General features: G+C 41.5%; 1 protein-coding gene across 4 annotated transcripts in view; it reads right to left on the minus strand.

The window, feature by feature from the left end:
- PPP2R2C (protein phosphatase 2 regulatory subunit Bgamma) overlaps positions 1-25,175 on the minus strand; it is a 242,838-nt gene that overhangs the window by 12,234 nt on the left and 205,429 nt on the right. For all 4 annotated transcript variants that reach the window (XM_077477810.1, XM_077477809.1, XM_077477812.1 and 1 more), the window contains 2 exons: positions 17,242-17,406; positions 111-280 (listed from right to left, as the gene is read on the minus strand). In XM_077477810.1, the coding sequence (XP_077333936.1) occupies positions 111-280; positions 17,242-17,406 (335 nt within the window). The remainder of the gene's footprint in view (positions 1-110; positions 281-17,241; positions 17,407-25,175) is intronic.

Genomic DNA, 25,175 nt, shown 5'->3' on the forward strand with positions numbered 1-25,175 from the left:
CAATGTTACTGGGCTATTACCGGCATTAATACATGGATATAATTTCTGCACCAAGCTTGGAAAAATGTTATTACATCTGAGATGGTGTTCCCACAGGTTGGCTCCTTTACCTGGTATGTCTCAATGGGTTTGGTTTCCATGTTCAGGTCCCAAACTTTAACCGTGAGGTAATCGCGTGTGAGCATATAACGGCCACTATGACTGAATTTGACATCCGAAACTGAAGAGATGATCTCAGAAAAAAATGACCTGTTGCTGGGATCCTCTGGCTCTTCATAAACTGCAAATAAAGAGAAAAAAAAAACATACTTCAGTAACAGATCGCAAATGTATTTAGGAAGGCAGAGCAAAGCGGTGTAGCAGTGACCAGTGAAGAAAACCACATCTACTAATCCTTACTAAAATACACTGAGGTCAGATTAACTGAGTTAATACAGTTTTCACACCTGTCCTCCACACTAGTATAATAAATATGCATGCTAGGCATCCTTTGGTACTAGCTGGCAGGATTGTAGACCTACACATGTTGAGGGGCTCTGGAGTTTGTGTTGGTTATAAAAAAACAATGTTTTTGTTTTCTCAGAATTGTAATATGTTGTAATAAGTTCTGTCGGTCCTGGAGCCAGGAGGCTTTGTAAAGCTTTGGGCAGGATAAAGCCACCTCATGTATTTTAACCAGACCTTGGTATAAGTCTCAACTGTGCATGAGCCTTTTTACACACTGATAAAAATTATTCTGTTGGCTTGTAATTTTAACGTAAAAATATTATCATTTTCAACAAATAAATAAATGTTAATTAATTGACTTTGATATTTTAAGTACCTTACTTACTTTCCATTAGTTCTTAAAACACACCTTTAACATTTACAAAAATAATGGATAACATTGAGTAATCTAGACAAAACTTTTAAGGTATGTGCATTTCCATATTCTAATTGAGTTACATTTACTGCAAAAAATTATCTTTTCATTTGACGGAAATTGTGGGAAGCTGATGTTTGCCAAACGTGCAACTGCACGAGTTTTGATGTTGTAATTTGATGTTAACAACCCCTTTAACCACTTTCCACCCAAGCCAAATCTTGCTAAAAAATTGTATAGAACCCCCAAACATTATATATGTTTTTTTTTTTAGCAAAGACCCTAGAGAATACAATGGCGGTTGTTGCAACTTTTTATCTCGCATGGTATTTGTGCAGCAATTTTTCAAACACGTTTTTTTTGGGAAAAAAACAAAACAGTAAAGTTAGCCCAATGTTAAAGATGAAGTTACGCAGAGTAATTCGATAACTAACATATCAAGCTTCAACACTGCACACGCTTGTGGAATGGCGCCAAACTTTGGTACTTAAAAATCCCCATAGGTGACACTTTAAAATTTTTTACTGGTTACATGTTTTGAGTTACAGAGGAGGTCTAGGACTAGAATTATTGCTGTCGCTGTAACGTTTGCGGCAATACCTCATGTGTGGTTTGAACACCGTTTTCATATGAGGGCAGGACTAACGTATTGCGGTTTTTTTTATTGTTAATTTTACTTTTTTTTTGTTTGACACTTTTATTCCTATTACAAGGAATATAAACATCACTTGAAATTAATAGGAATATGGCAGGATCGGTCCTCTTTACAATGAGCTATGGGGTCAATAAGACCCCACATCTCACCTCTAGGCAGGGAAGCCTGAATTAAAAAAAAATATTTATCTTGGCTCCCCAGCCGCGGTGGTACCGTTTGTTTGAATGCGTGACGTCATAGAGATTCTGGCAGCCATCTGGTCCACCAGAAATCTCTATGGTAAACATCTGGGGCCAAACAAGTTAATGTATGCATTCCAAAATTAAAAGAGAAGTATGTTTTATTTTTTTTGATTCATACTTATGTGGATGGAGCATCAGACTGATGCTGCATCTGTTTGCACTGAGAACCGAGCCACCGAACACCGCTGATTGCTTGGTTCTCTCACCTCCCCTCCCTGAGCAGAGTCAGCATCTCTCCTGCTCTGCTCCTCTACGCTCATTGAAGAGCTGAGCTGTGGAGCGGCAGGGAGTGGCCCTCTCAGCGGCTCGCTGAGAGGCTGAGACGGTTATCTGTCCAGGCAGCTGGTGGATCCAGACTTCCTAAGTTAGGATGACGCGATGCCTCGACTGATTGCAGTGACATCAGCGTAGAGCGGACTTCAGACTGCTCTACACTGAAAACGGGTCACAGGAGTGCAGAACAAATTGCACTCCTGTGACCCATAGGAGAAGCCCAGCTTAAAAAACTCAGGCTGGACTTCTCCTTTAAACCTATGGTCCATAAACTGAAAAAATGTAGTAGGCTTTACTTAAACCTATGGTCTATTAACAGAAAAAACTGAGTAGGCTTTACTTAAACCTATGGTCTGTAAACTGAAAAAATGTAGTTGGCTTTACTTAAACCTATGGTCTATAAACTAAAAAAAAATAGTAGGCTTTACTTAAACCTATTGTCTATAAACTGAAACAATTGAGTAGGTTTTACTTAAACCTATGGTCTGTAAACTGGAAAAATTTAGTAGGCTTTACTTAAACCTATGGTCTATAAACTAAAAAAAAAATTAGTAGGCTTTACTTAAACCTATGGTCTGTAAACTAGTAAAATCATAATGTAGTTGGCATTACTTAAACCTATGGTCTATACACTGGAAAAATTTAGTTGACTTTACTTAAAACTATAATTCCAGACATGTCAAGCTATGTATTCCTAACTTAAAACAATATGGCCTATAAACTGAAAAAATTTAGTTGGCTTTACTTAAAACAACAAAGAAAAGTCTAAAGGCCGTATACACGATCTGACTTTTTGACAACAAACATGCAAATTAGCTGTTTTGGAGCAACATCCGACCGTGTGTACGTTCCATCGGACAAACTTTTTAGTTTTTCATCTGACTTTTGTTGGCTGTGCGAACGGACAAACTTTTTGACAACATAAGTCCGATGGAGCAACGTCCAATCGTGTGTACACAAAACCATCAGACTTTTGTACAAAGTACAAACACGCATGCTCAGGACCAATGCAAAAGATCAGACAACAATACAGAAGTTGACCAAAGGTGGTGCTGAAGTAATTGAACGTCCTCTTTTGAAGTGTCGTCAGTACGTTAAAACTTCACTACGTTCATGTTTGTTGCTTAAAAAGTCAGATCGTGTGTATGCAATACAAACTTACGGCCAAAGCCCTTTGTACAAAAGTCCACGGGAAAGTTTGTACAAAGTCCGATCGTATGCATGGGGCTTTATGAGTCAGACAAAAAAAAGTTTAGTTGGCAGTACTTAAAAAAGTTACCTCATTTTTTTTGAGTAGAGTCAGCAAAATATTTTTTTACAGTGCATGAGAAATGACCGATACTGAGGGCTTTGTCTCTCCCTTTTTCTACTATGTGAGCCTACTGTTGGGTAAAAAAAGCTGGCTGCTGGCAGAACACTAAAAGCGGTACAAGAGCTGCCTGTTTGTTTTAGGAAACCTATTGGGAGGCAATAGCTGACCTGGATTTATTTAGCAGCTCAAACAAGTAGATAGTTTGTTTGTTTTATGCTATGGACTTGCAGTACAAGGCCCTCTGTGTTTGTTTAGTGCCTTGCTGAATAAAAATACTTCATATTCCCATCGCACACGTTCCTGGATGCGCTCTCCGATTTGGGTGCTGTAGCAACAACCAGTGATCACATGCCCTACGCAGCTCCGAAACGTTGCACTATCCTTGTGTTGTGATCATGCAATAAATCACCCGTTTGGACGCTATTTGTGTCGCTCCATGGTGTGCTTTCAAATATCTTCACCGTTGCTGAATAAAAGGACAGGGCAAACTTCCTGGGTGTTCCTGTCTTGTGCATGGTGTACCACTGCCAATACCATTTGAGCCTGTCCCCTTTGCACTTCTTACATCTCTCAGGAACCCTAGTCAGTGGTGATTTATAATTACCGTATTTATCGGCCTATAACACGCACCTGCACTTTAAGAGGGAAGTTTCAGAATTTTTTTTTTTAAACAAAGAACTTTGAAGCAAAATAAGGGTCAGTGCTCATCTGCAGCCTCACCATTGCCATCAATGCAGCTTGATCAATGCCCATCTGCAGCCTCACAAGTGCCATCAATGCAGCCTCACCACTTCCATCAATGCAGCCTCACCATTGCCATCAATGCAGCCTCACTATAGCCATCAATGCAGCCTCATGTCAGATTACTGCTGCCTTTGAAAGGGACAGGGAGAGGGACGGGATGAGCACAGACAGATTGCATACAGCAAGAATCTCCTGTTTACTCAGGGGTCTCTTTACTACAAAGTCTCGCCTCCTGTGATAGACAGAACAGTGGTCCAATGCCGGCCCAGGAGATGGTACTTCCTATTACAGAGGCCGCTGAGTAAACAGGAGGTTCTCACTGTATGTAATCAGACAGCCCTTGTAGCGCCCCCCTCCATATCCCCTCCGAGGCAGCCAAAATTTAAGTATCGGCGTATAACACGCACACGCTATTTGCACACGATTTTTAGGGTGAAAAAGTGTGTGTTATACGCTGATAAATATGGTATATAGATAGCAAGGTTAAAAAAAGACACCAGTCCATACAGTTCAACCTGGGACCAAAGGAATCAGCTGCATCTTGGGATATTTTTGGCATTGGAACCACCCTGCTAAGCAACCTGTATCCAAGGATTAAAGGGATGGAACTGTCAGCATGACTGGAGGAATTAAGTCATAATTACAATTATTTTAGAAGGTAAAGAGACACAAAGAATATGAACATGAAGTTACCAGCACATGCTTCAGGTTAATTATAGGGTGGATGGACTCTGCTAACCCAGCCAGCCATACACAGTTACCTTGGTTGCATTGCAGTTATTAAGCTCCTAGGATCAGTGGCTCCCTCATCCTATGGACTTCTGTTCAGTGTGGATATATGTTATTTGGTTGTCAATTACCTTGTTATATGTAACAGCATGAACCAGCTTTCTGAGCTAATATATTTTCAGAGATAATCATATTAAAATATTATTTTTCACAAGTTATTTCTTTAACATGGCATACAACTGACATGCTTCCCTGCAGCCATCAGCAGAGTGCAGTGAATAATCACCTCTCTTACCTCTCTCCGCTGTCTCCTCTTCTGTCGTCTGCTCATTTAGACATGTACGCTGTGCTGTTTATAGCCTGCTGTGGGCGAACCCTCACTAGCACAGGATGCTTCATATTACTGTGCCTTTTGCATATATTATCTTTATTTTAGGTCTCTGCTACCTGCAGTAATATGGAGCTCTTACATTTTGACCATGCTTCAAAAACAATATACAGCAAGAGCTGGATATTTTCCTGGTTCTTATTAGACTGTTGTGCAATAATTTATAATTGCAATCCATTGCTTCGGGGTATGCATGTATGTAACATGTTGAGATAAAGAGACAGCCTTGTGAGATATCAACTGATATGCAGAGGCTGCGTTTACGACAACACTTCTACAGGAACAGTATGATCAGTTTTGCAGTACTTCCCTATAGAGAGTGCTGCCCACACAGAAATGCACTCCAGGACACAGTCAGTTGGACAGCAACATTTCAAATACTGTATTTATTGGCATATAACACACACTTTTTCACCCTAAAAATCGTGTGCAAATGGCGTGTGCGTGTTATACGCCGATACTTCAATTTTAGTTGCCTCATAGGGGACAGGGAGGGGGCGGGACAAGCGCTGTCAGATTACATACAGTGAGAATCTCCTGTTTACTCAGTGGCCTCTGTAATAGGAAGTCCCGTCTCCTGGACCGCCATTGGACCACTGTTCTGTCTATCATAGGAGATTCTCACTGTATCTGCGCTCCTCCCGCCCCCTTCCTGCCCCCTCTAGGCTGCAGATGGGCATTGATCAGGCTGCACTGATGGCAATGTTGAGGCTGCTGCATTGATGGCAATGGTGAGGAAGCTGCATTGATGGCAATGGTGAGGCTGCATTGATGGCACTTGTGAGGCTGCAGATGGGCATTGATCAGGCTGCACTGGTGGCAATGGTGAGGCTGCAGATGGGCACTGGACCTTATTTTTCTTCAGAGTTCCTAATTTAACATTTAAGTTTCTTTCCTGAAACTTCCCTCTTAAAATGAATGTGCATGATATACGCCAATAAATATGGTAATTATGTGCTGAGATATTCAACCTGGTATGAAAAGGCTGCTATTGCTGGCCTATACTTCTGAAAATGCTAGTTGCCTGAATGTCATGCTGAGCCAAAGGCTTCCATACTTTTAGGTGCAACACCAGGTTTCATAATATCATTGGATGAAAGGCATTATAAACCTTCCTATTTGTGTTGTTCACTTGCATAAAATGTGCATTAAATATGTAGTTTAATTGTGTCATTTGTTCACCTATATGCATAGCCTATAGTACAGTACATCTTTATGTCTTCCGGTGTCAGAAGTTTCTGTTTGTGTTCAGACATGAAGCATGCCGCATTGCACTGCACAGGTTAATGCATGACTTTTGTCTGTAGTCTAAGAACTGACACTTCCAGTAAAGAAGTTACATATCCCCTGCATCTCCAAGGGCTGGTATACACAGACCAAAAATTGACAGGTTCAGCAGACATTTGCTGAATTTTGCTCTGTGTGCACCGCTGTCTGTTCAAGCAATCCTGCTAGAAAACTAGCATTCAAAAAGCTCTTGCAGCCAGTGGCAGCAGCAATGATCTGTGTATTTTAAAGGATGGGGGTTGTGTATTGGTATCCATCTATCTGTCAAAAAAGTGTTCTCAGTTCTGTTAGATAATACAGCTACCACTGCGCTTCCAGCTCAGTTAGACGCAGGCACTCGTTTTGTGTCTCCGACTCCCCCTTCATTCTGCATTACAGCGCTTTTCATATGAGTGTTCCCCATTATAACTTAATTTTTGGAATGCTGCCTGGAACAACCAACACACTGGGATGACTCACAGACCATAAGCGACACAACTGAAGCAAGTGTTGGCATACTACATACACGTAAAAGGTCAGCATTAATTAGTAGTTTGTACGAGACATTTTGTTCATATCAATGATTAGAATCTTCATTACAAGCACAATACCATACATCAGTTAAAGAACCAGCAGTTCATGGTATTTTTGAACACTATTTTGAATGCATGCTGCTGCCAGAAAAGTTCTAAAATGAGTTGATTTGGGTCTACAGTATCTTTAAAAGCACAGGGAAATCTGTTATTTCAAATTAGGATGCTCAGTGTGAGGCAGGATCACCAGATTCTCTGACACAATGGGGTAGATTGCATGGTAGCCAATCAGCTTCTAACCTCAGCTTGTTCAACTAAGCTTTGCCAATAACACCTGGAAGCTGATTGGCTTCTATGCAGGCGTGAGCCTGATTTTGCACTCTTCAGCTTTAGTAAATCAACCCCAATGATGGAACAAATGCCTCCCTATGGGGTAAACTACACAAGCAGAAAGAAGCAGTAGCAATATCAAACAGATGCAGCATCATGCAATCATGGGAGATTAAAGGAAAATAATGGCCATAGCACTTTCGATCATACTTCTCCTGAGACACAGGAGTGCACTTAGTTCTGTACTCCTGTGACTTGGATTTAGCTTACAGTGGGCTAAAGCCAGATCATGTCATGTGAGTAAATTCTGAGTGAATTGTTGGGTACCCCAAGGTTCAGTGATCAGACCAAGGCCCTATCTACACTATCATCCTTGGCAAATGTACAGTATTTGTTTTGTCTGTATTACCTTTGTATAAAGAGGGGGACCCTATGTACCATGCTATTCCTCCTAATACGTCTCCAACAGGCACTTTTTGTTCCTTTATTTTTATGCAGGAAGGCAATTAACAAGAAGAGTGACCTCAACACTTGGCCAATGATACAAGATGAGAATGACCATGTACAGTTTGTTAGTACAGTTTAGTGACAAACTAGCAGCACTGGGTCCTGAGGTGAACCTTTAAGAAGCATTTAGGCAGTTGGTCTAATGCCCCGTACACACGATCGGATTTTCCGACAACAAATGTTTGTTGTCTGACTTTCCGATCGTGTGTACACAAGCCCATCGGACAAAAGTCCACGCACGCTCGGAAACAAGTATGAGCCGGAGATATAACTAGCGTTCGTAATGGAGATATCACGTATGACTTGTACATCCCTACGTTCGTAATTGTTGGACATTTGTGTCCGTGTGTATGCAAGATAAGTTGGAGCCAACATCCTTCGAACAAAAAACCACAGTTTTGTTGTCGGAAAATCCGATCGTGTGTACGGGGCATAACAATTAAGAGGTAGAGGAAAAAAGGGGGGGCTGCCTTGGTCAACAGATTAGAACACTTATGTCAATTTAAGCATGAGGTAAGATGTCATTGGAGGGTCATTGGATAATAATTTGGTACCACTGGGTATATTGGAAACATTATACTATAGATTGTTAAGTATCTACAGGCAAGGTTTAATTAAAAAAATTCCTAAACCTAATGGAAAGTGGGTTGGAATTCTAGGAAGCGAGGAAGGGGATCCAGAGCAAGGGAAAAAGAATGGGAGTCATTCTTGTCTGGTGCCTCCGAACATTGGGATTGGAGATGAAAGTTGGGTATTACTTTGTTATGAGGATTATGATAAATATATTGTAAAAAGGAAGAAAGCCCTGGTAGAAAGGATATAATTTCGCAGAGACCAATCAATTTTGTCCACCAGATATTCCAATTGTTTGTGCATGGGATATCTGCATGGATGGAAGAGAGATACTTGAAGTGGTAGTAAACCATGACATTTAAAAAAAGAAAAAAAAGAAAAAGAAAAGCCCCTTCAAGGCAATGGCATAATATGCTGCATTGCATGTTAGCACATTATAAAATACTTACCTTAGCACAAAGCTCTCCAGTGGTGCGCTATCACTTCCACCTTCACCTGGTCATCCTTCTGGGTTCACAGGCTCCGACAGCTTCAGTAGCCAAGCTGTGATGACGTCACTCCTGTGCCTGCGTTCCCCATGCCGTTCCTTCAGAGCACATGCTCCAATGACATCACCTGCTGCCAACGAATATATCCTAAATGGTGCATGTTTAAGGTATATTCATTTTGCCTACAGCAGGGATCTCCAAACTATGGTCCTTTAGTTGTTCAGGAACTACAACTGCCATCATGCCTAGTCATGTCTGTGAATGTCAGAGTTTTGCAATGCCTCATGGGACGTGTAGTTCCACAACAGCTGGAGGTCCGTGATTTGGAGAGCCCTGGCCCTACAGGTAAGCTTTATTGTAAGCTTACCTGTAGGTAGAAATCACAAAGAGGATTTTACTACCGCTTTAGAGCGGACCTAAAGTCACTATACTTACTTTCTCTCTAATAGTCTGAAGTCTGTGAGGGGTTACTCGCTGGTGTTGGCATCTTCTCTCTGGTTGATGGACTTTAGGCATCTTCATTGGCTGATGCAGGATGATGAAACTCCTTTACATGAGAAGGAATCAGTCATTCCAGCTCACAGGGACCAGGCTAGCAATGTAAGCTGTGCTGGTTTACTTGAATTTCACATTTTGCATTCCCATATTCTGCACAGTCAAGACTTACCCACAATGTTTAGCACAGATCCAAACCTCCTATACTTGTAATTCATGGACTATTGGGGTGCTGACTCCTATAAGCCATCTCCGGTCCAACATAGGAAAGACGCACTGGATACGAGTCGCACGCCATCATAAAATCCACTTATTCCATGAAAAATGAGATGGTTGCATACATACATATCCTGTCCCCACCAGACAAACCACACCTGGGGAGTCAGGTATTAAATGTAATAAAAGAAGAGCTATATAGATTAACCATTGCAACTCGAATATCTGTGCATATTCAAAAAATATACATCAGTACATCCCTGTAATACATTTTCCATTTCTTTAACCTCTTCAGCCCCGGAATGTTTACCCCCCTGCACGACCAGGCCACTTTTTGCAATATGGCACTGCGTTACTTTAACTCACAATTGTGCGGTCGTGCAGCGCTGTACCCAAATAAAATTGATGTTCTTTTTTCCCCCCCACAAATAGAGCTTTCTTTTGGTGGTATGTGATCACCTCTGCGGTTTTTATTTGTTTGCGCTATAGACAAAAAAAGAGCGACCATTTTCTAAAAAAAAAACAATATGTTTTACTTTATGCTATAAAACATATCCAATAAAAAATGTAAAAAAAATCGAATTTCTTCATCAATATAGGGCAATATGTATTCTGCTACATGTTTTTGTTAAAAAAAAAACCAATAACTGTATATTGATTGGTTTGCGCAAAAGTTATGGCATTTCCAAACTATAGGATAGATTTATGGATTTTTTATTTAGTTTTTATTTTTTTACTAGTAATGGCTGTGATCAGTGATTTTTAGTGGGATTGCAACAGTGCGGCAGACAAATCTGACTCTAAGTGACCTTTTTTGGGGACCAGTGACACCAATACAGTGATCAGTGCTAAAAAATTTCACTGTACTAATGACACTGGCAGGAAGGGGTTAACATCCGGGGGCGATCAAAGGATTAAATGTGCTCCTAGGGAGTGCTTTCTAACTGTTGGGGGGATGCTTTAACTGGGGGAAGACAGAAATCTATGTTCCTGCTTAGCAGAAACACAAGATCTCCATCTTCCCCTCTCACAGAACAGCGGCCTGCTTTGTTAACATAGACAGACCGCCGTTCTGTCTCTCCTGAGAGCGATCGCGGGGTACCAGCAAACATCGAGGCAACCGGAACCGCTGATTAGCTCCCACTGCGTCCAATCACAGCAAGAGCAACGGCATGAGCACGTGCCCCAGACCCAGGGCACAAAATCACATACATGTACGTGATTTCGCACAGGAGAGCCGCCCTATGTGCACACATAGGGCGGTCCAGAAGAGGTTGAAAATACTGTGATACTGTCAGAAATCCAGTAAGCTTAAAACTTCCTATAGTACCAGAACTGCCCAGTGCTGGACTACAGATCACTTCCCCCTTAAGCTTCGTTCACACAGGGTGTATAAATGTGTGTTAGTACCATGTTTACCTGCACAGAATGCACAGGTGTTCCATGCATCCTTGTGAAGCCAATCCCATTGATATCCACTGGGATGCAGTGGCTGCATAGACACAGTGGCTGCCCCCAATATGCCATCTGTGTGGGTGTAGTCTGCATTCACGGTCACACACAATGTCTGTCTGAAGATGAGGAGAAGGGAAGATATTGTGTTGCCCAGCAGCTGGAGACAAACACAAAGCGTCTCTGTCAGGTTTTTATTTATATCAGTTTTCTCTTTTCCCAAGAGGGGCAATAACAATAACAAATGAGAGAGGATCTAATGTGACTAGTCTGCTCTAACAAGAAGGGACCTTATGGCACCTCAGGCAATTAGAAGGTGTAGGGAGAATACAATCGCTACACCAAAGGTTTAGGAGGCCAAATATATTGATATTGGCCTCCTAAATATTTAAAATGACGATCCTGAATTTTTACAAGGCTCCGCCTACATTAGGACCTTTCATTTTATGGAGGGTTCAATAAAATCAGGAATAATGATCTACTTTATTCCAAAAGCATTCTCCATCAGCTTGTTGTGAGAAGTTTTGGCATCTTTGTTACCTTTGGACTTCCGTGCTGAAATAAATATACCTGGACTCCTAAACCATGTTGTGTCACTCTTGTTCTCCCAACATTTTGCATAAAAGACAGATCTGACTCATTGAATACAATGAAATCTCTACTGCAGGTTTAGCACAGCAGGATTGCTCAATGCACTGGCTGATATACAGATGACCACTAGAGGGAGAAACAGTCTGTATAATTCTGTACAATCATGAAAATATGCACAAATTGGGAAAAAAGTTATTTCATAAATAACTTTAAAACACTACAATAGTAATCCTCACTGCAAACATACCATAGTTTACCTTTCAAGCTGAACTCTAGGTAAACAAATTATGTATATCGTATAAACAGTAAAATAGGTGTGTCTGTACAGGGCTGGTGCTACCTTTGGGCAAACTAGGCAGCCAGCCACTGGTGTTCCTACTCTCTTCTCTCTGCAGCAAACAACTAAGTCTCAGAATCAGCAGGCAGCCGCTTCTCCGTTCGCACATAGTGTCAAGGGCACAGCAGCGGCAGAGGACTGTGTCCCGACTCCCGAATGAATATAAGCAAGCAAACATTCATTGATAGGCACTGGAAGGCTGCATTGATGGGTGCTGGTGAGGCTGTATTGATGGGCCCTGGTAGGCTGCACTGATTGGCGCTGGTGAGGCTGCATTGATGGGCACTGGTGAGGCTGCATTGATGGGCACTGGTGAGGCTGCATTGATGGGCACTGGTGAGGCTGCATTAATCAGCCCTGGTAGGCTGCATTGATTGGCGCTGGTCAGGCTGCATTAATGGGCTCTGGTGAGGCTGCATTGATGGGCACTGGTGAGGCTGCATTGATTGGCCCTGGTAGGCTGCATTGATTGGCGCTGGTCAGGCTGCATTGATGGGCACTGGTGAGGTTGCATTGATGGGCACTGGTGAGGCTGCATTGATTGGCGCTGGTGAGGCTGAATTTGATGGGCACTTCATTAAAAATATGGGGTATGCATGGGCAGGGCAAAGGGGGTAGAGTCAGGGGTGGGGCCAATGGGGAGGGGCAAAAGGAGATTTTGCCTAGGGTGTCAAAAATCCTTGCACTAGCCCTGTGTGTGTATTTATATCTAAATCTTTGTGTCTGTTGTGTATTTATTCCAGATCTGTGCCATATTCCAGTGTGAAACTTTACCTTTTTGCTGGAAATTACTGTAATAAAGACTGGTTACTGTTTCTCTCTCTCTTTCTCCTTGTGCAGGGGGACTGGTTTTGTAACCGCCCTCTTCTGTAGTTTTCTGCAGGCAGCCTGTAGCACAGTGATGATGTCACTGCTAATTTTACAAGGTATTATCTTGGTTTGCAAAGGCATTTTTTACACACAGAATGGATTTACATCCTTTGTCATAGCTCCCAGCTGTCCCTGATTTCCAGTGACTGTCTCTCATTCGGAATAATTTCCCTCTCCCTCTTTCCTCCTCATTTGTGCTGCATTTTGGTCTGATCTATATATTTGTATATAAAATGCACTACTTATCTATCACAAAGTGTTTTATAGTGCTAAACCTTTCATCCCATTTCTAAATGGCTGCACTTGTAAATTCCAAAAAGCCAGTATAAAAGAATAGTAGTGGTAAAAAAAGCACTTGTGGGTTTAACCAATAGTTATTTTGTGTACAATTCTTCTTTAACCACTTAAGGACCGAGCCTCTTTTTGAGATTTGTTGTTTACAAGTTAAAAACAGTTTTTTTCACTAGAAAATTACTTAGAACCCCCAAACATTATATGCTCGTGGAATGGCAAGCTTTTACCCTTAAAAATCTCCATAGGCGACGTTTCAACAATTCTACAGGTTGTATGTTTTGAGTTACAGAGGAGGCTCTACCGATCACGGCGATACCTCTGTGTGGTTTGCACATCATTTTCTATGCGGGCGCTACTCCTGTATACGTTCGCTTCTGCACAGGAGCTTAGCGAGGCGGGGCGCATTTAAAAAACATTTTTTTCTTATTTATTTTACCTTTTATTTTTACACTGTTCTTTTAAACAAAAAAAAAAGTGTCACTTTTATTCCTATTACAAGGAATGTAAACATAAAAAAAAAGCATGACAGGTCCTCTTAAATATGAGATCTGGGTTCAAAATGACCTCAGATCTCATATTTACACTAAAATGCAATAAAAAAATAAAAATAAAATGTTGTCATTTAAAAAAAATCAAAGAAAAAAATTTCCCTTAAAAGCTATGGGTGGAAGTGACGTTTTGACGTCGCTTCCGCCCTGCAATGATATGGAGATGGGTGGAGGCCATCTTCCCCTCACATGTCTCCATGTGACAGTAGGGACAGCATCCGATCGCCTCCGTCACTGGCGACGGTTCTGGTAAGCGGCGCAGGGCACCAGAGCGCGACGGATGGGGGGGCCCCTCTACCGGCACCGATAAAAGTGATCTTGTGGCGAAAATCCGCTGCAAGGACCACTATTATTGGAAACTGGACCGCCGGCCAAAGAAGAGGATACCGGGCTTATGGCAGCTAGCATTTTTTTAAAATAAATAATTTTGTGACATTAGTAACAATATACTTTTGACCAGTAGGGGTCGTAAGGTGGAGGCCTTACAGAAAAGGTGATATATAAATAATCACTTTGCTGTACTGACATTGCCTCTTAGTGCAATATTTAATATGGCTCACATTATAGGTTAACAACAAGCTTTTGTGGTTATATTAGAATTCAAGTATTTAATATTTTTTTATATAATAAATAAAAAACATTTATTTTTATTTTAAATCTTTTTTACCATTCCCGGGTGTTAAAATGTAGGGGACATGGCTATATGGTTACACATATATAGTTAGGTCTGTATCATGACAATACCACTCAAGTTATTCGATTTACTAAGTGTATCTTCATTATGTGTGGGAATGTTGACTGCGGCAAATTGAAATTTATAATTCGTCAGTTTTGGGCATCCCACCATGTAAGGGCAAATAGCTCTATTCCAAGATGGAGATTTTAGCATCGGGACGCTCGGAGCTCAGAGCTGGGTGTTCCTTGTGTGATGTAGGGTATAATTGGCAGAGAGTCAGCATGCCCCCCCTGCCCCAGGACGACGTCATCTGTGACGAAACGGCATAGGGAGGAGCGGCATGCTGACGTCACTGCAAACAAATGTAAGGTCCTGGAAGGAACAGGCTGTATCTCGAGAGCTGGCCGGCTCGATTTGATTTTAAACATAACACCTTTTATCATTGCTACAAAATGGAAGTGTGAACTCTGCTTTTTTTACAAATATTAAATTGAAATTGAGTTACGCTATGGAAGCCTTCTGTTTTTACATTTAATTTGGGGATAAACGGACCGTGGCAATTTTGGCTGAGAAGTGGGTACATTGTGCTGGCGAGCATAGAGACCCGGGCTGGGGAAAAGAGATCATTGCAGCTGGTAATCTCAGGTGGAGGTATCTTTCCTATCCCAATCAACTCACTATTTCTTGGGTGTTTTTTTGCTTGAAGTCACCAATGAATGGAGGAAGTCTAGTTTGAACTTTTTCTGGAAATCATTTTTGGATATTGCTTTGGACTTTTGGAATTAGACTTTATAATCTTCAAAGAACTGTATTTTGTGTTTAGTGGTTTATCACTTGTTTTGCTCTGTGCCCATAACTAGCAGCAATTGTGCACAGCAAGTGGTTTGGGAGTTAGTACAGTTTTTTTAGTTATTACCACAATATATATATGAGCATTTTATGAAGTGAATTTAGGTCACCTTAAATATCCTTTAATTATGCATTTAATTAAGTGAATATATGGTATTATAATCCATTTCACTATAATCACAATTTTTCACCGCAGCTTATCTCTTTGCAAATTCCTCTTCAAAGGTAGGATGTATATCGGCGTGAGGCTGTCTGGAGGTGGTTAAAATGGGCGTGGCAGGGTGTGTGTCCTATGCCAACATACTTTTGCTAATAGGTGCCCTTCATTCCCATCTCAGAAAGTAGGAAGGTATGTCCTTTGTAGCTATCAAACAGTATAGTTAAAATTAAATTAAAATGGTTCTAAGGTCTAAACAGGTTTACCTTACTCCTGTACAAATGTTAGTATTATTGTACAATCTAAGATCCAATAAAAGCTCATTGTTTAAATAAATGTTTTTACCTTAATGTATTCTCTGCATTAAGGTAAGAAAATATTTAGGTACTAGTGTCACCCTCTCACCCTCCTCTATACTTACCCGAGCCCTCACTCAATCCAGTGCTGTCCCCATCTGTAGCAGCTCTCCCCGCTCTCACAGGCTATGCTGAGGCAGTGGGAGCCATTGGCTGGCGCTGTCTGTGTCTTTAGATGCAGGCAGCATGGCTTGGGATTGAGCCAGCACCTTCTTATTAGGGCACACAAAGAAGAAGAGGAGCCAGGAGTGCCAGCGGGAGACCCCAGAAGAGGAGGGTCAGAGCTGCTCTGTGCAATTCTATTGCATAGAGCAGGTAACTATATCATGTTTGTTATTAAAAAAAAAAATACTTTACAGCCACTTTAACCACTTTCCGACCGGCGCACGCCGATGTACTTCGGCAGAATGGCACGGGCAGGCATATTGGCGTACAGGTACATCAATTTTTATATGCTGCCCTGACATCGCGTGCTGGCTGCCCGGCGGCGCGGTCGCGTGTCGGTCGGGACCCCCGTGGGTCCGGTCGCGGGTCCCGCGGACTCGATTGCCGCGGGGATACCCGCGATCGTCTCACGGGGCAGCTGAACGGGGAGATGCCGTTGTAAACAGCATCTCCCCATTCTGCCTAGCAACAAGTGACGCTGATCTCTGCTGCATGCCCACCCTCCCACAGTCAGTAACATGCCCCTAGGAACACTTAACCCCTACACTGACACTCCCTGGTTAACCCCTTCACTGCCAGTGTCATTTACATAGGAATCAATGCATTTGTATAGCATTGATTGATGTATAAATGACAATGGTCCCAAAACTGAGTCAAAAATGTCCGATGTGTCCGCCATAATGTCGCAGTCACAATAAAAATCATTGATCGCCGCCATTACTAGTAAAAAAAAAATATTAATAAAAATGCCATAAACTATCCCCTATTTTGTAAATGCTATAACTTTTGCGCAAACCAATCAATAAACGCTTATTTTTTTTTTACCAAAAATATGTAGATTATGTATCGGCCTCAACTGAGGGAAAAAATGTTTTATATATTTTTGGGAGATATTTATTATAACAAAAAGTAAAAAATAATGCACGTGCTTCAAAATTGTCGCTCTATTTTTGTTTATAGCACAAAAAATAAAAACCGCAGGGGTGATCAAATACCACCAAAAGAAAGCTCTATTTGTGGGAAAAAAAGGACGTTTGGGAGCCACGTCGCACGACCGCGCAATTGTCAGTTAAAGCGATGCAGTGCCGAATCGCAAAAAGTGGTCTGGTCTTAAGCCAGCAAAATGGTCCGGTCTGAAAGTTTACCTTTAAACAATAGATAATAAGAATAATAAGATAATAAGAAATGAAAAAAACTGCAACAAGATAGCCCATTTGTCTTTGAGTCTCTTCTCCTTTGTGAGATAGAATAAAACTGTTGATGTGTGCATACCACAGAACAATTAACATTTTGTTACCATATGGAGCAGCTCTGTGCATCTCATTAGACTTACGCTTGCAATGCTTGTCGCAGAGTGCAGATGCCCTCATGTCGCACAGCCTCAGAGATCCTTTGCTGGTGCTGTACACAAAAAGGTTGCAGTGATAGGGATGAAATTCTGCTGCTGTGATCACTTCTGTCAAGTCTTCCATGTTAGCAGGCTTGATGTCCACAATGTCTGATTTTAAGGTTAATTAAGGAAAAAAACTGTTCATATGTGTGTGCGCTGCTGTCAGAAAATAAAGCTGAACTCTAGGTAAATGTAATTATATGGCATTAAAGATCCTTATATATATTTTTAGATATATTTTTCCTTCTTATCAGCTTGCTGTAATGGCTTGCAAAGCACAGCAAACTGCCAGAGGGAGGACAGGTGGTGTCATTGAATCACACTCTGTGTGCCCTGCCCAGTGCTGTCAGTCTAACACAAGAAACTGGCATCCAGGGGGAAGCCCAGGTAAAACCCCATTAGGTTTCTGCTTTTCTATACAGTCCAATCAGCAGGCTGAGATCAGTGAGGTGACATACTTGTGATACAGTGATATATACTGTATTTTATATATATATATATATATATATATATATATATATATATATATATATATATATAGATACATACATACACACACACACACACACACACATACACACACACACACACACACACACACACACATATATACACAGTATATATCACTGTCAATGAAAAAGTATCCCTTGACATTTTCCACATTTTGTCATGTTACAACCAAAAACATAAATGTATTTTACTTTCACTATTACTATGAAGTACTATTGTACTTCAGCCCCGGAAGGATTTACCCCCTTCCTGACCAAGCCCTTTTTTTGCGAAATGGCACTGGGTCGCTTTAACTGACAATTGCGCAGTCATGCGCCGTTATACTCAAACAAAATTGGTGTCCTTTTTTCCAACAAATAGAGATTTATTTTGGTGGTATTTGATCACCTCCGTGGTTTTTATTTTTTGCGCTATAAACAAAAAAGGAATAAAACAAAACAATAAAAAAAGCAATATTTTTTACTTTTTGCTATAAAAAATATTCCCAAAAAATATATAAAAAAAAACTAAATTCTTCCTCAGTTTAGGCCAATATGTATTCTACATATTTTTGGTAAAAAATCGCAATTGTATATTTATTGGTTTGCGCAAAAGTTATAGCGTCTACAAAATGGGGATAGATTTATGGCATTTTTATTATAATTTTTTTTTATTGGTAATGGCTGTGATTTTTATCTATAATGGCTGTGATTTTTATCCTGACTGTGACTTTGCGGCGGTCGGATTCGACACTTTTGACACTATTTTGGGACCATTGATATTTATACAGTGATCAGTGCTATGAAAATGCACTGATTACTGTGTAAATATCACTGGCAGGGAAGGGGTTAAACACTAGGGGGTGATCAAGGGGTTAAGTGTGTACTCTGCCTAGCAACATGACAGGGATCTACTGCTCTCAGTGTAATCGGGGGCAGTGATCTCTGTCATGTTCTAGTGAGCCCATCCCCCCTACAGTTAGAACACGTTGAGGCAACACACTTAATCCCTTGATCACCCCCTAGTGTTTAAACCCTTCCCTGCCAGTGACATTTACACAGTAATCAGTGCATTTTCATAGCACTGATCGCTGTTTACATAGGCATCTTCCTGTTCTGCCTTTCCGTGCCACAATCGCGGGCCATGCATACCCGCTAGCCGCCAATGATGGAGTGACGTACGGGTACATCGTTTTGTTTACCAGTGCTACTTTGCCGACGTATATTGGCGTGAGCCGATTGGCAAGTGGTTAATAAATCTCTTGATTGGCAGACAGCTAATATTGTATCTATCCACAATCACAGGCAGCAAGGTAGAAGCTGGCAATTACAGGCCAGTGAGTTTAACATCGGTTGTAGGTAAGTCAATGGAATTACTGCTGAAAAGAAGGTGGATTCAGACATGTTTGGGATAAACATAAATCTATACTCAAAATAGTTAACAAAAAAAAACAAGTTAAAAAAAATGGGGCAGACTCAAAGGAGAACTATGACCAAAGCTATTTTGGCCATACGTATCCTATGGATCACAGGAGTGCAGTTCATTCTGTATTTCTGTTATCCATTTTCAGCGATAGTGGGCTGAAGCCCGCTGTCAGCTGACATCACAGAGCCAGTCCAGGCTCTGAAAAGATCCCGACCATATGGTCAGTACCCACCCAGAAACCTGGATCAGCCTCTCAACAATCCGCTGAAAGCCTGAGCCAGCCCCCTCCCGCCCTCTCCACAGCCCAGCACTCCAGTGAGCGATGGAGGGAAGAGCAGAGACTGACAGTCCCTGAGTTTACTCAGACCAGAGGAAGAGAACTGAACGATCAGTGGTGTTTGATCACTCAGTTCTCACTGCAGAGGCGGCGGGGATGGACATAGCATTGGATTAATGCTGCATCCACCTAGGTGGAAATAAATGTTTTTTGTTTTTTTTCAAATCCCGAATTTCTCTTTCAATGGACCACTTGGTCTGTTTTCTGCTGTCATTCTTCTCTGTTTATAAAAACGTTGGGGATTATTTTAGATTTTCTTTTAGTTTGGTAGACATTTACAAATACTATTATGTACACAGACTATTTTTCTTTGATAAAGACATTTTATTACTTTCAGTCTGCTTCAGTGACTTATTCCCTAGATTCCTTGCAAATCATCTTTGTGTAATAGTGCTTAGAGCATCTGAGCAACTTTTCAGATTCCCAAATGTATATTCAAATCTGCCCTAGAAAAATACAGGCTGCTATGGCAAACACCAACACGGATTCCCTTCTTCTCGTTTTACAAAATACCCACCTACTCTTACGCTGAATAGCAGTGGAACCAGTTCCAGAAAATTACTAGCACAATTTCCAGTTATCAGCATTAGGATAGGAACACATTAGCTGATGTGCGGGAAGAGACGGTATATTTAGTAATGGACTTTATATTATTAGGAAAGAGACAGGAGCCAGACTTCAGAATTCACCAAGTTGTGTCTAAGTGCTCAACCAACCCTGCAACCCGATTCCAAGTGACATATTTCCACGAGTGTAAAAAAAATGATTATAAATTGTAGGCTGCTTTGATAACAGAGCTCACATTTCATGTAACAAAAATCTAATGCCCTGTACACACGGTCAGACATTCTGACGACAAAATCCGTCAGATTTTTTCCGATGGATTTTGGCCAAAACTTGTCTTGCATACACACGGTCGCACAAAGTTGTTGGAAAACCCGATCGTTCAGAATGAGGTGACGTAAATCACGTACGATGGGACTATAAAGAGGCCAGTAGCCAATAGCTTTCGTCTCGTAATTTATTCTGAGCATGCGTGGCACTTTGTACATCGGAATCGTCTACTCACGATCGGAATTTAAACGATCAGATTTTGTTGTCGGAAAATTTTAGATCCAGATCTCAGCTTTGTGTGTTGGAAATTCAGACAGAAAAAGTCAGATGGAGCCCACACACAATCGGAATTTCCGACAACATGGTCCGATCGCACATTTTCTGTCAGAATGTCCATTTGTGTGTACAGGGCACAACAGACATCTTTATAACAATATTTGAAGGAAATTTACAGTACAGTTTTAATTTGTAGCCTAAAGCAGAACTCCAACTAGAAATGCTAAGGTAAAAATTAAAAGGCCATTAACCCCTTCAGCCCTGAAAAGTTTTACCCCGTTAATGACAAAAGAAGAAGGCTACAGACCCCTGATATCTCCCCTTGAGACAGAGGAAGAGACAGAGGATAGAGATTTCCCAGTCCCTTTCTTTGCAGCCTCAGCTGCACTGAAAATGAATCGAGAGAAGACAGCGGCTCCTCTCCATTCATAAACTGAGACATTGTAATCACAGGAGGTTACAATGTGAATGGAAAAAGTCATTGATCAATGACTCAGTTCATACAGAAAAGGAAGGGGAAGGACGTGGAGAGGGACAGCAGAACAGAGGGGGACACCGAGGAAAACTGGAGGGGGACAGCAGCAGAACAGAGGGGGACACGGAGGAAGAACAGAGGGGGACACGGAGGAAGAACGGAGGGGGACAGCAGAACTGAGGGGGCTTGGAGGAAGAACGGAGGGGGGCAGAACGGAGGGGGCATAGAGGATGCGGTGACAGTCAGCAGTGATCGTGTGTGGGAGCGTTACAAGCACCGATCTTCACTGTATAGATTTCACCAAAGTAGCTTAAAGCCGCGATGGGAGAAGCTTGTAACTCCCCCACGCACCGATCACTGCTGACTGTCCAAGTATCGGGTGAAATACCGGGAGCATTTGCCCGAGTATAAGTACTTGGGCAAATGCTCAGTATCTGTGCCGATAGTATCGGTATCGGGACAACCCTAATATTAATTTTTATATTTTATATATATTCTCTCTGGGGTTTAACACAGATATTCTCCTATATCTACTATACCATGAGGAAAGCCATGCCACGGGCTTCTAATTGACCATTGGGCTACAATTTCCCGATATAACACCTCCTTATTGCCAAACGTCCTCTGAAAAGCACTGTAACTGGAAGGAGAAAGCCTGAGATTAAAGCAGAGATTTCTGCAGATCCTGACCAGGAGTGGAGAACAGGTGCACAGCTATTGGGTCTTGCAGAGTGCAGGCCCTAACACAGGAAGAACTTGGCTGGGTAGTAGAGTGGTTTAGTTGCTCCTCAGGCTCTTTCCTTCCAGTTCTTGCAGCTCTCCATATGAACATCTGTCAGTATGCCTCTCAGAGCATATCAGCTTCCTTAGTGAGGAAGCCGATGGGCTCGCAGAGGTATGGATAGGGATAGCCAAAGGGCCTGGATGTGGCCCTGGGGCCACAATTTTCCCAGGTCTACTGACCAAGCTTTCAGTTATACATGTGATGTAAACATCACAAGACTGGTGCAACATATTGACTGATGTTGGGAGATCTGGAACCTGGCTTAAACAACGTATTCTAACTTTCGACACATCTTAGTTGATAAGATAGAGATAACTCAACCCACAACCTCTGACATGGACTGAACAGTGGATATAGTTGTTAAGTAAAAGGAAGATTTTAAAATGCCTCATTCTCGTGTTCAGTCTTGTAAAGGGATGTAGTATTTGCCCAAACTCCCTTTCTTCATTTTTGAGAATGCAGTGGGGTACAGTTAGCATTATTTGTATTGCTTCAGGAGTGATCTCTATGTATAGAGCGTATATTATGTATAGAACGTATATTCTCTGCCAGGTGCTTCTTAAGTATACCCGTTTGCTGTGCTAGAGGGGTGACACCCTGTGTTATGAATAATGGCCTAGCCAATCAGCAGTCTCAGATGGTTATGTGATGTGTACTTTCAGTTGGCAGACAGGCAGAGTGGTTTAATGACAGTCCAGGTACAAGGCAGGCAAGGTTCAGAATAGTCAGGGTCAAATTTGCAGTTAAAAGGTAGGCAGAGTTCAGAGAGTAGTTGATATCTGATGCCATAAATTGGGGAAACCAAACAGCAGAGCAGATAAACAGGGAGCTTGGAGCACGTGTTACAAATGCAATATCACAAGCATGAGTCTGCAGGCTTGGCTGGCTTAAATCTTTTTGTTTTTAAATAAATATTTTTATTTCTTTTCTTCTTAAATCAGGTTTGGTCTCCACCCAGAGACTGGCCACTTCAATCACTTTGCAGGTGGACAAACAGACACGGAGAATACAACACAGCCAAAACCAGGAATCAGACCAGCAGCTTACAAGGATCAGGAACGCTACACGCTCCTGACAATGAGAGGGAACCCTTCCAAAGCGAGGGTATCCCAGGGTGTCACCAGAACTATTGTCCCCATTTCCTCTCTAATACTGTTCTGTGTCAACCCGAAATTTGGGATTTTCTTGTACTTTCACTTTAAATGATAATGGTAAACATAGAGAGGATGACTCTCCCTAATGGTGACACAGAAAGGTATATAAACTGGCAGGTGTTTTAATCCCTCTCCACCTTATCAAAGACTAAAAAACAAGTTTTGCCTTTAGAAGAGAATGTGATATATTGCAGTGTACATGTCCATAGATGTTGTTACTGCATTCATTTTTTCCCAGGCTTTTTTTTCTTTATTTCCTCCTGGTGATCCTGCCAGTAACACCCTTCCTGTCCTAGAATAACATCTCTCATTCCTTGTACTGTATCTATGGAGGATCTGTGTTGAAGTGTCTCCTGATTTGAAATATGAAATCATCAGCATCATCATATCCATTGTATAGAGGGGTGGTGCTTTGTAGTTCACTGAGGATAGCTGGGAATGCTGATAAGATTAGTTCAGTACACAAGAAGTTACAATGATACTGAATTTCTAGGGGGTCAACGGGTCTTCTGTCTAATGCAGCCAAAACCTCTAAGGTCTTGGAAACATTTATTTTTTCCATGGGTTTAGATACACTTTAATCTTAAAGAAGCCAAAACAGAAGGAGTCAGGCCAATGAAAGACAACAATGTCCTCTGGCCCTGTCCAGACTCATATAGCTGCATCCTCTCTATTGAAAGTAGCCACAGCAAGCAATTTCTGTCAATAATCCAGTCTATCATTTATTCTGCTATCAATTGAATGATACAAATGTTTGATCCTCAAAACATTTCCATCCCATGAAACAGCTTGTGACTTCAGAGGACTGATTGATGAACATTTCTGAGATGAGGCCAAAATGAAGCAGAACACTGCTGATTAAAATGAGAAGCTTTTGTTGCTTTCCTAATTAGTCTAAGCCCATAGGAGCTCTAAACAGAAGCAGTCATTATTAAAACGGGATTGTATGTTCCTGAAAGTGTGGAACCTGAAAATAAATGACTATTGTGGAATAAAATTCTTCCTGATGGCACTCATGCAACATAATTGGGAAGAGATGCTATCGCTGAGGCATTACCCTATCCCCCAAGTGTATGTGAAAAATAATCGCTTTCTAAGAATGAAGACTCCGCTTCAAATGACTCAAATGTAATTGAATCTAGACATCTGAAGACTTACAAAGAGCCTGTCTTTGCCATTAAGTATATTCAGTAATAAGTGTGTAACGAATAAACATATTAAATCTATAGACAGGTTGCATGTACAGAAGCCAACAAAGAATCTGCCTCTCTTGTGCGTCTTGTAATGCTCACTGTATTAATAATACAACACAGAAAAGGCTAAGATGAAAAAAGTCCTTCCAGACCGCTTTTAAGAACGGCTGGAGGCAATGATACATAATTTTACAGCTAAGATATACAGTTTTTATTCAGTTACAACCAGTGTAATGTAATAATTCACCTGCACTTCTGATATGGAAGAAAATAGATTTTTCACTTATGGTAAAATCAGTTTTTTAGAGTACAGTAAGGGATGGAGAGTCAGAAGGCTTCTAATAAAACTCGGTTATACTGCCACCGAATGCCCATGCAAGGGTAGTGCAACCATCCCAAAGTCAGGCTGCACAGACTCTGTACAGGAGCATGGGCAGTAAGACCCATGTAAATGGCGCCAAATTTAAATATGGTGCTGCACCTCTTTCCACTCTACTGTTTGCCCCAATCTGTTCCATCTAAGGGGTTTAAAAGCACACATCAGGCTCCCAAAGTCAAAGCCTTGACTTACTCAGCAGTGGTCCTAAAATCCATGGCCCTCTCTCAAAAGGACACTCTAGGGGTGGTTGAGGCAAAACCCAGAGGCATGCCCCATCCAGCTAGACTTCGTCCTCCCAGTAGGCATACTCCCCAATGAGTCGTCAAGGACAGGTGAACTCACATGATACACCAAGTGTTACTAGGAGAGAACCAAGCACAGAGTTCAGAGCTCAGGGGGCACAACACAGGCCAACCTCTTGCTCACAGAGGGGTCTGGACATGGCCTTCAAGCCTATACTGAGGATCAGCCAATCAGTAGAGCTGCAGAATGAGCCCCAGTGGCTCTGCAGAAACTAAAGAATATTGCTAG

This window comes from Lithobates pipiens, unplaced genomic scaffold, assembly GCF_037356315.1.
Source record: "Lithobates pipiens isolate NorthernLeopardFrog02 unplaced genomic scaffold, aLitPip1_a1.2 Scaffold_13, whole genome shotgun sequence".
In the NCBI taxonomy this organism is placed as follows: Eukaryota; Metazoa; Chordata; class Amphibia; order Anura; family Ranidae; genus Lithobates; species Lithobates pipiens.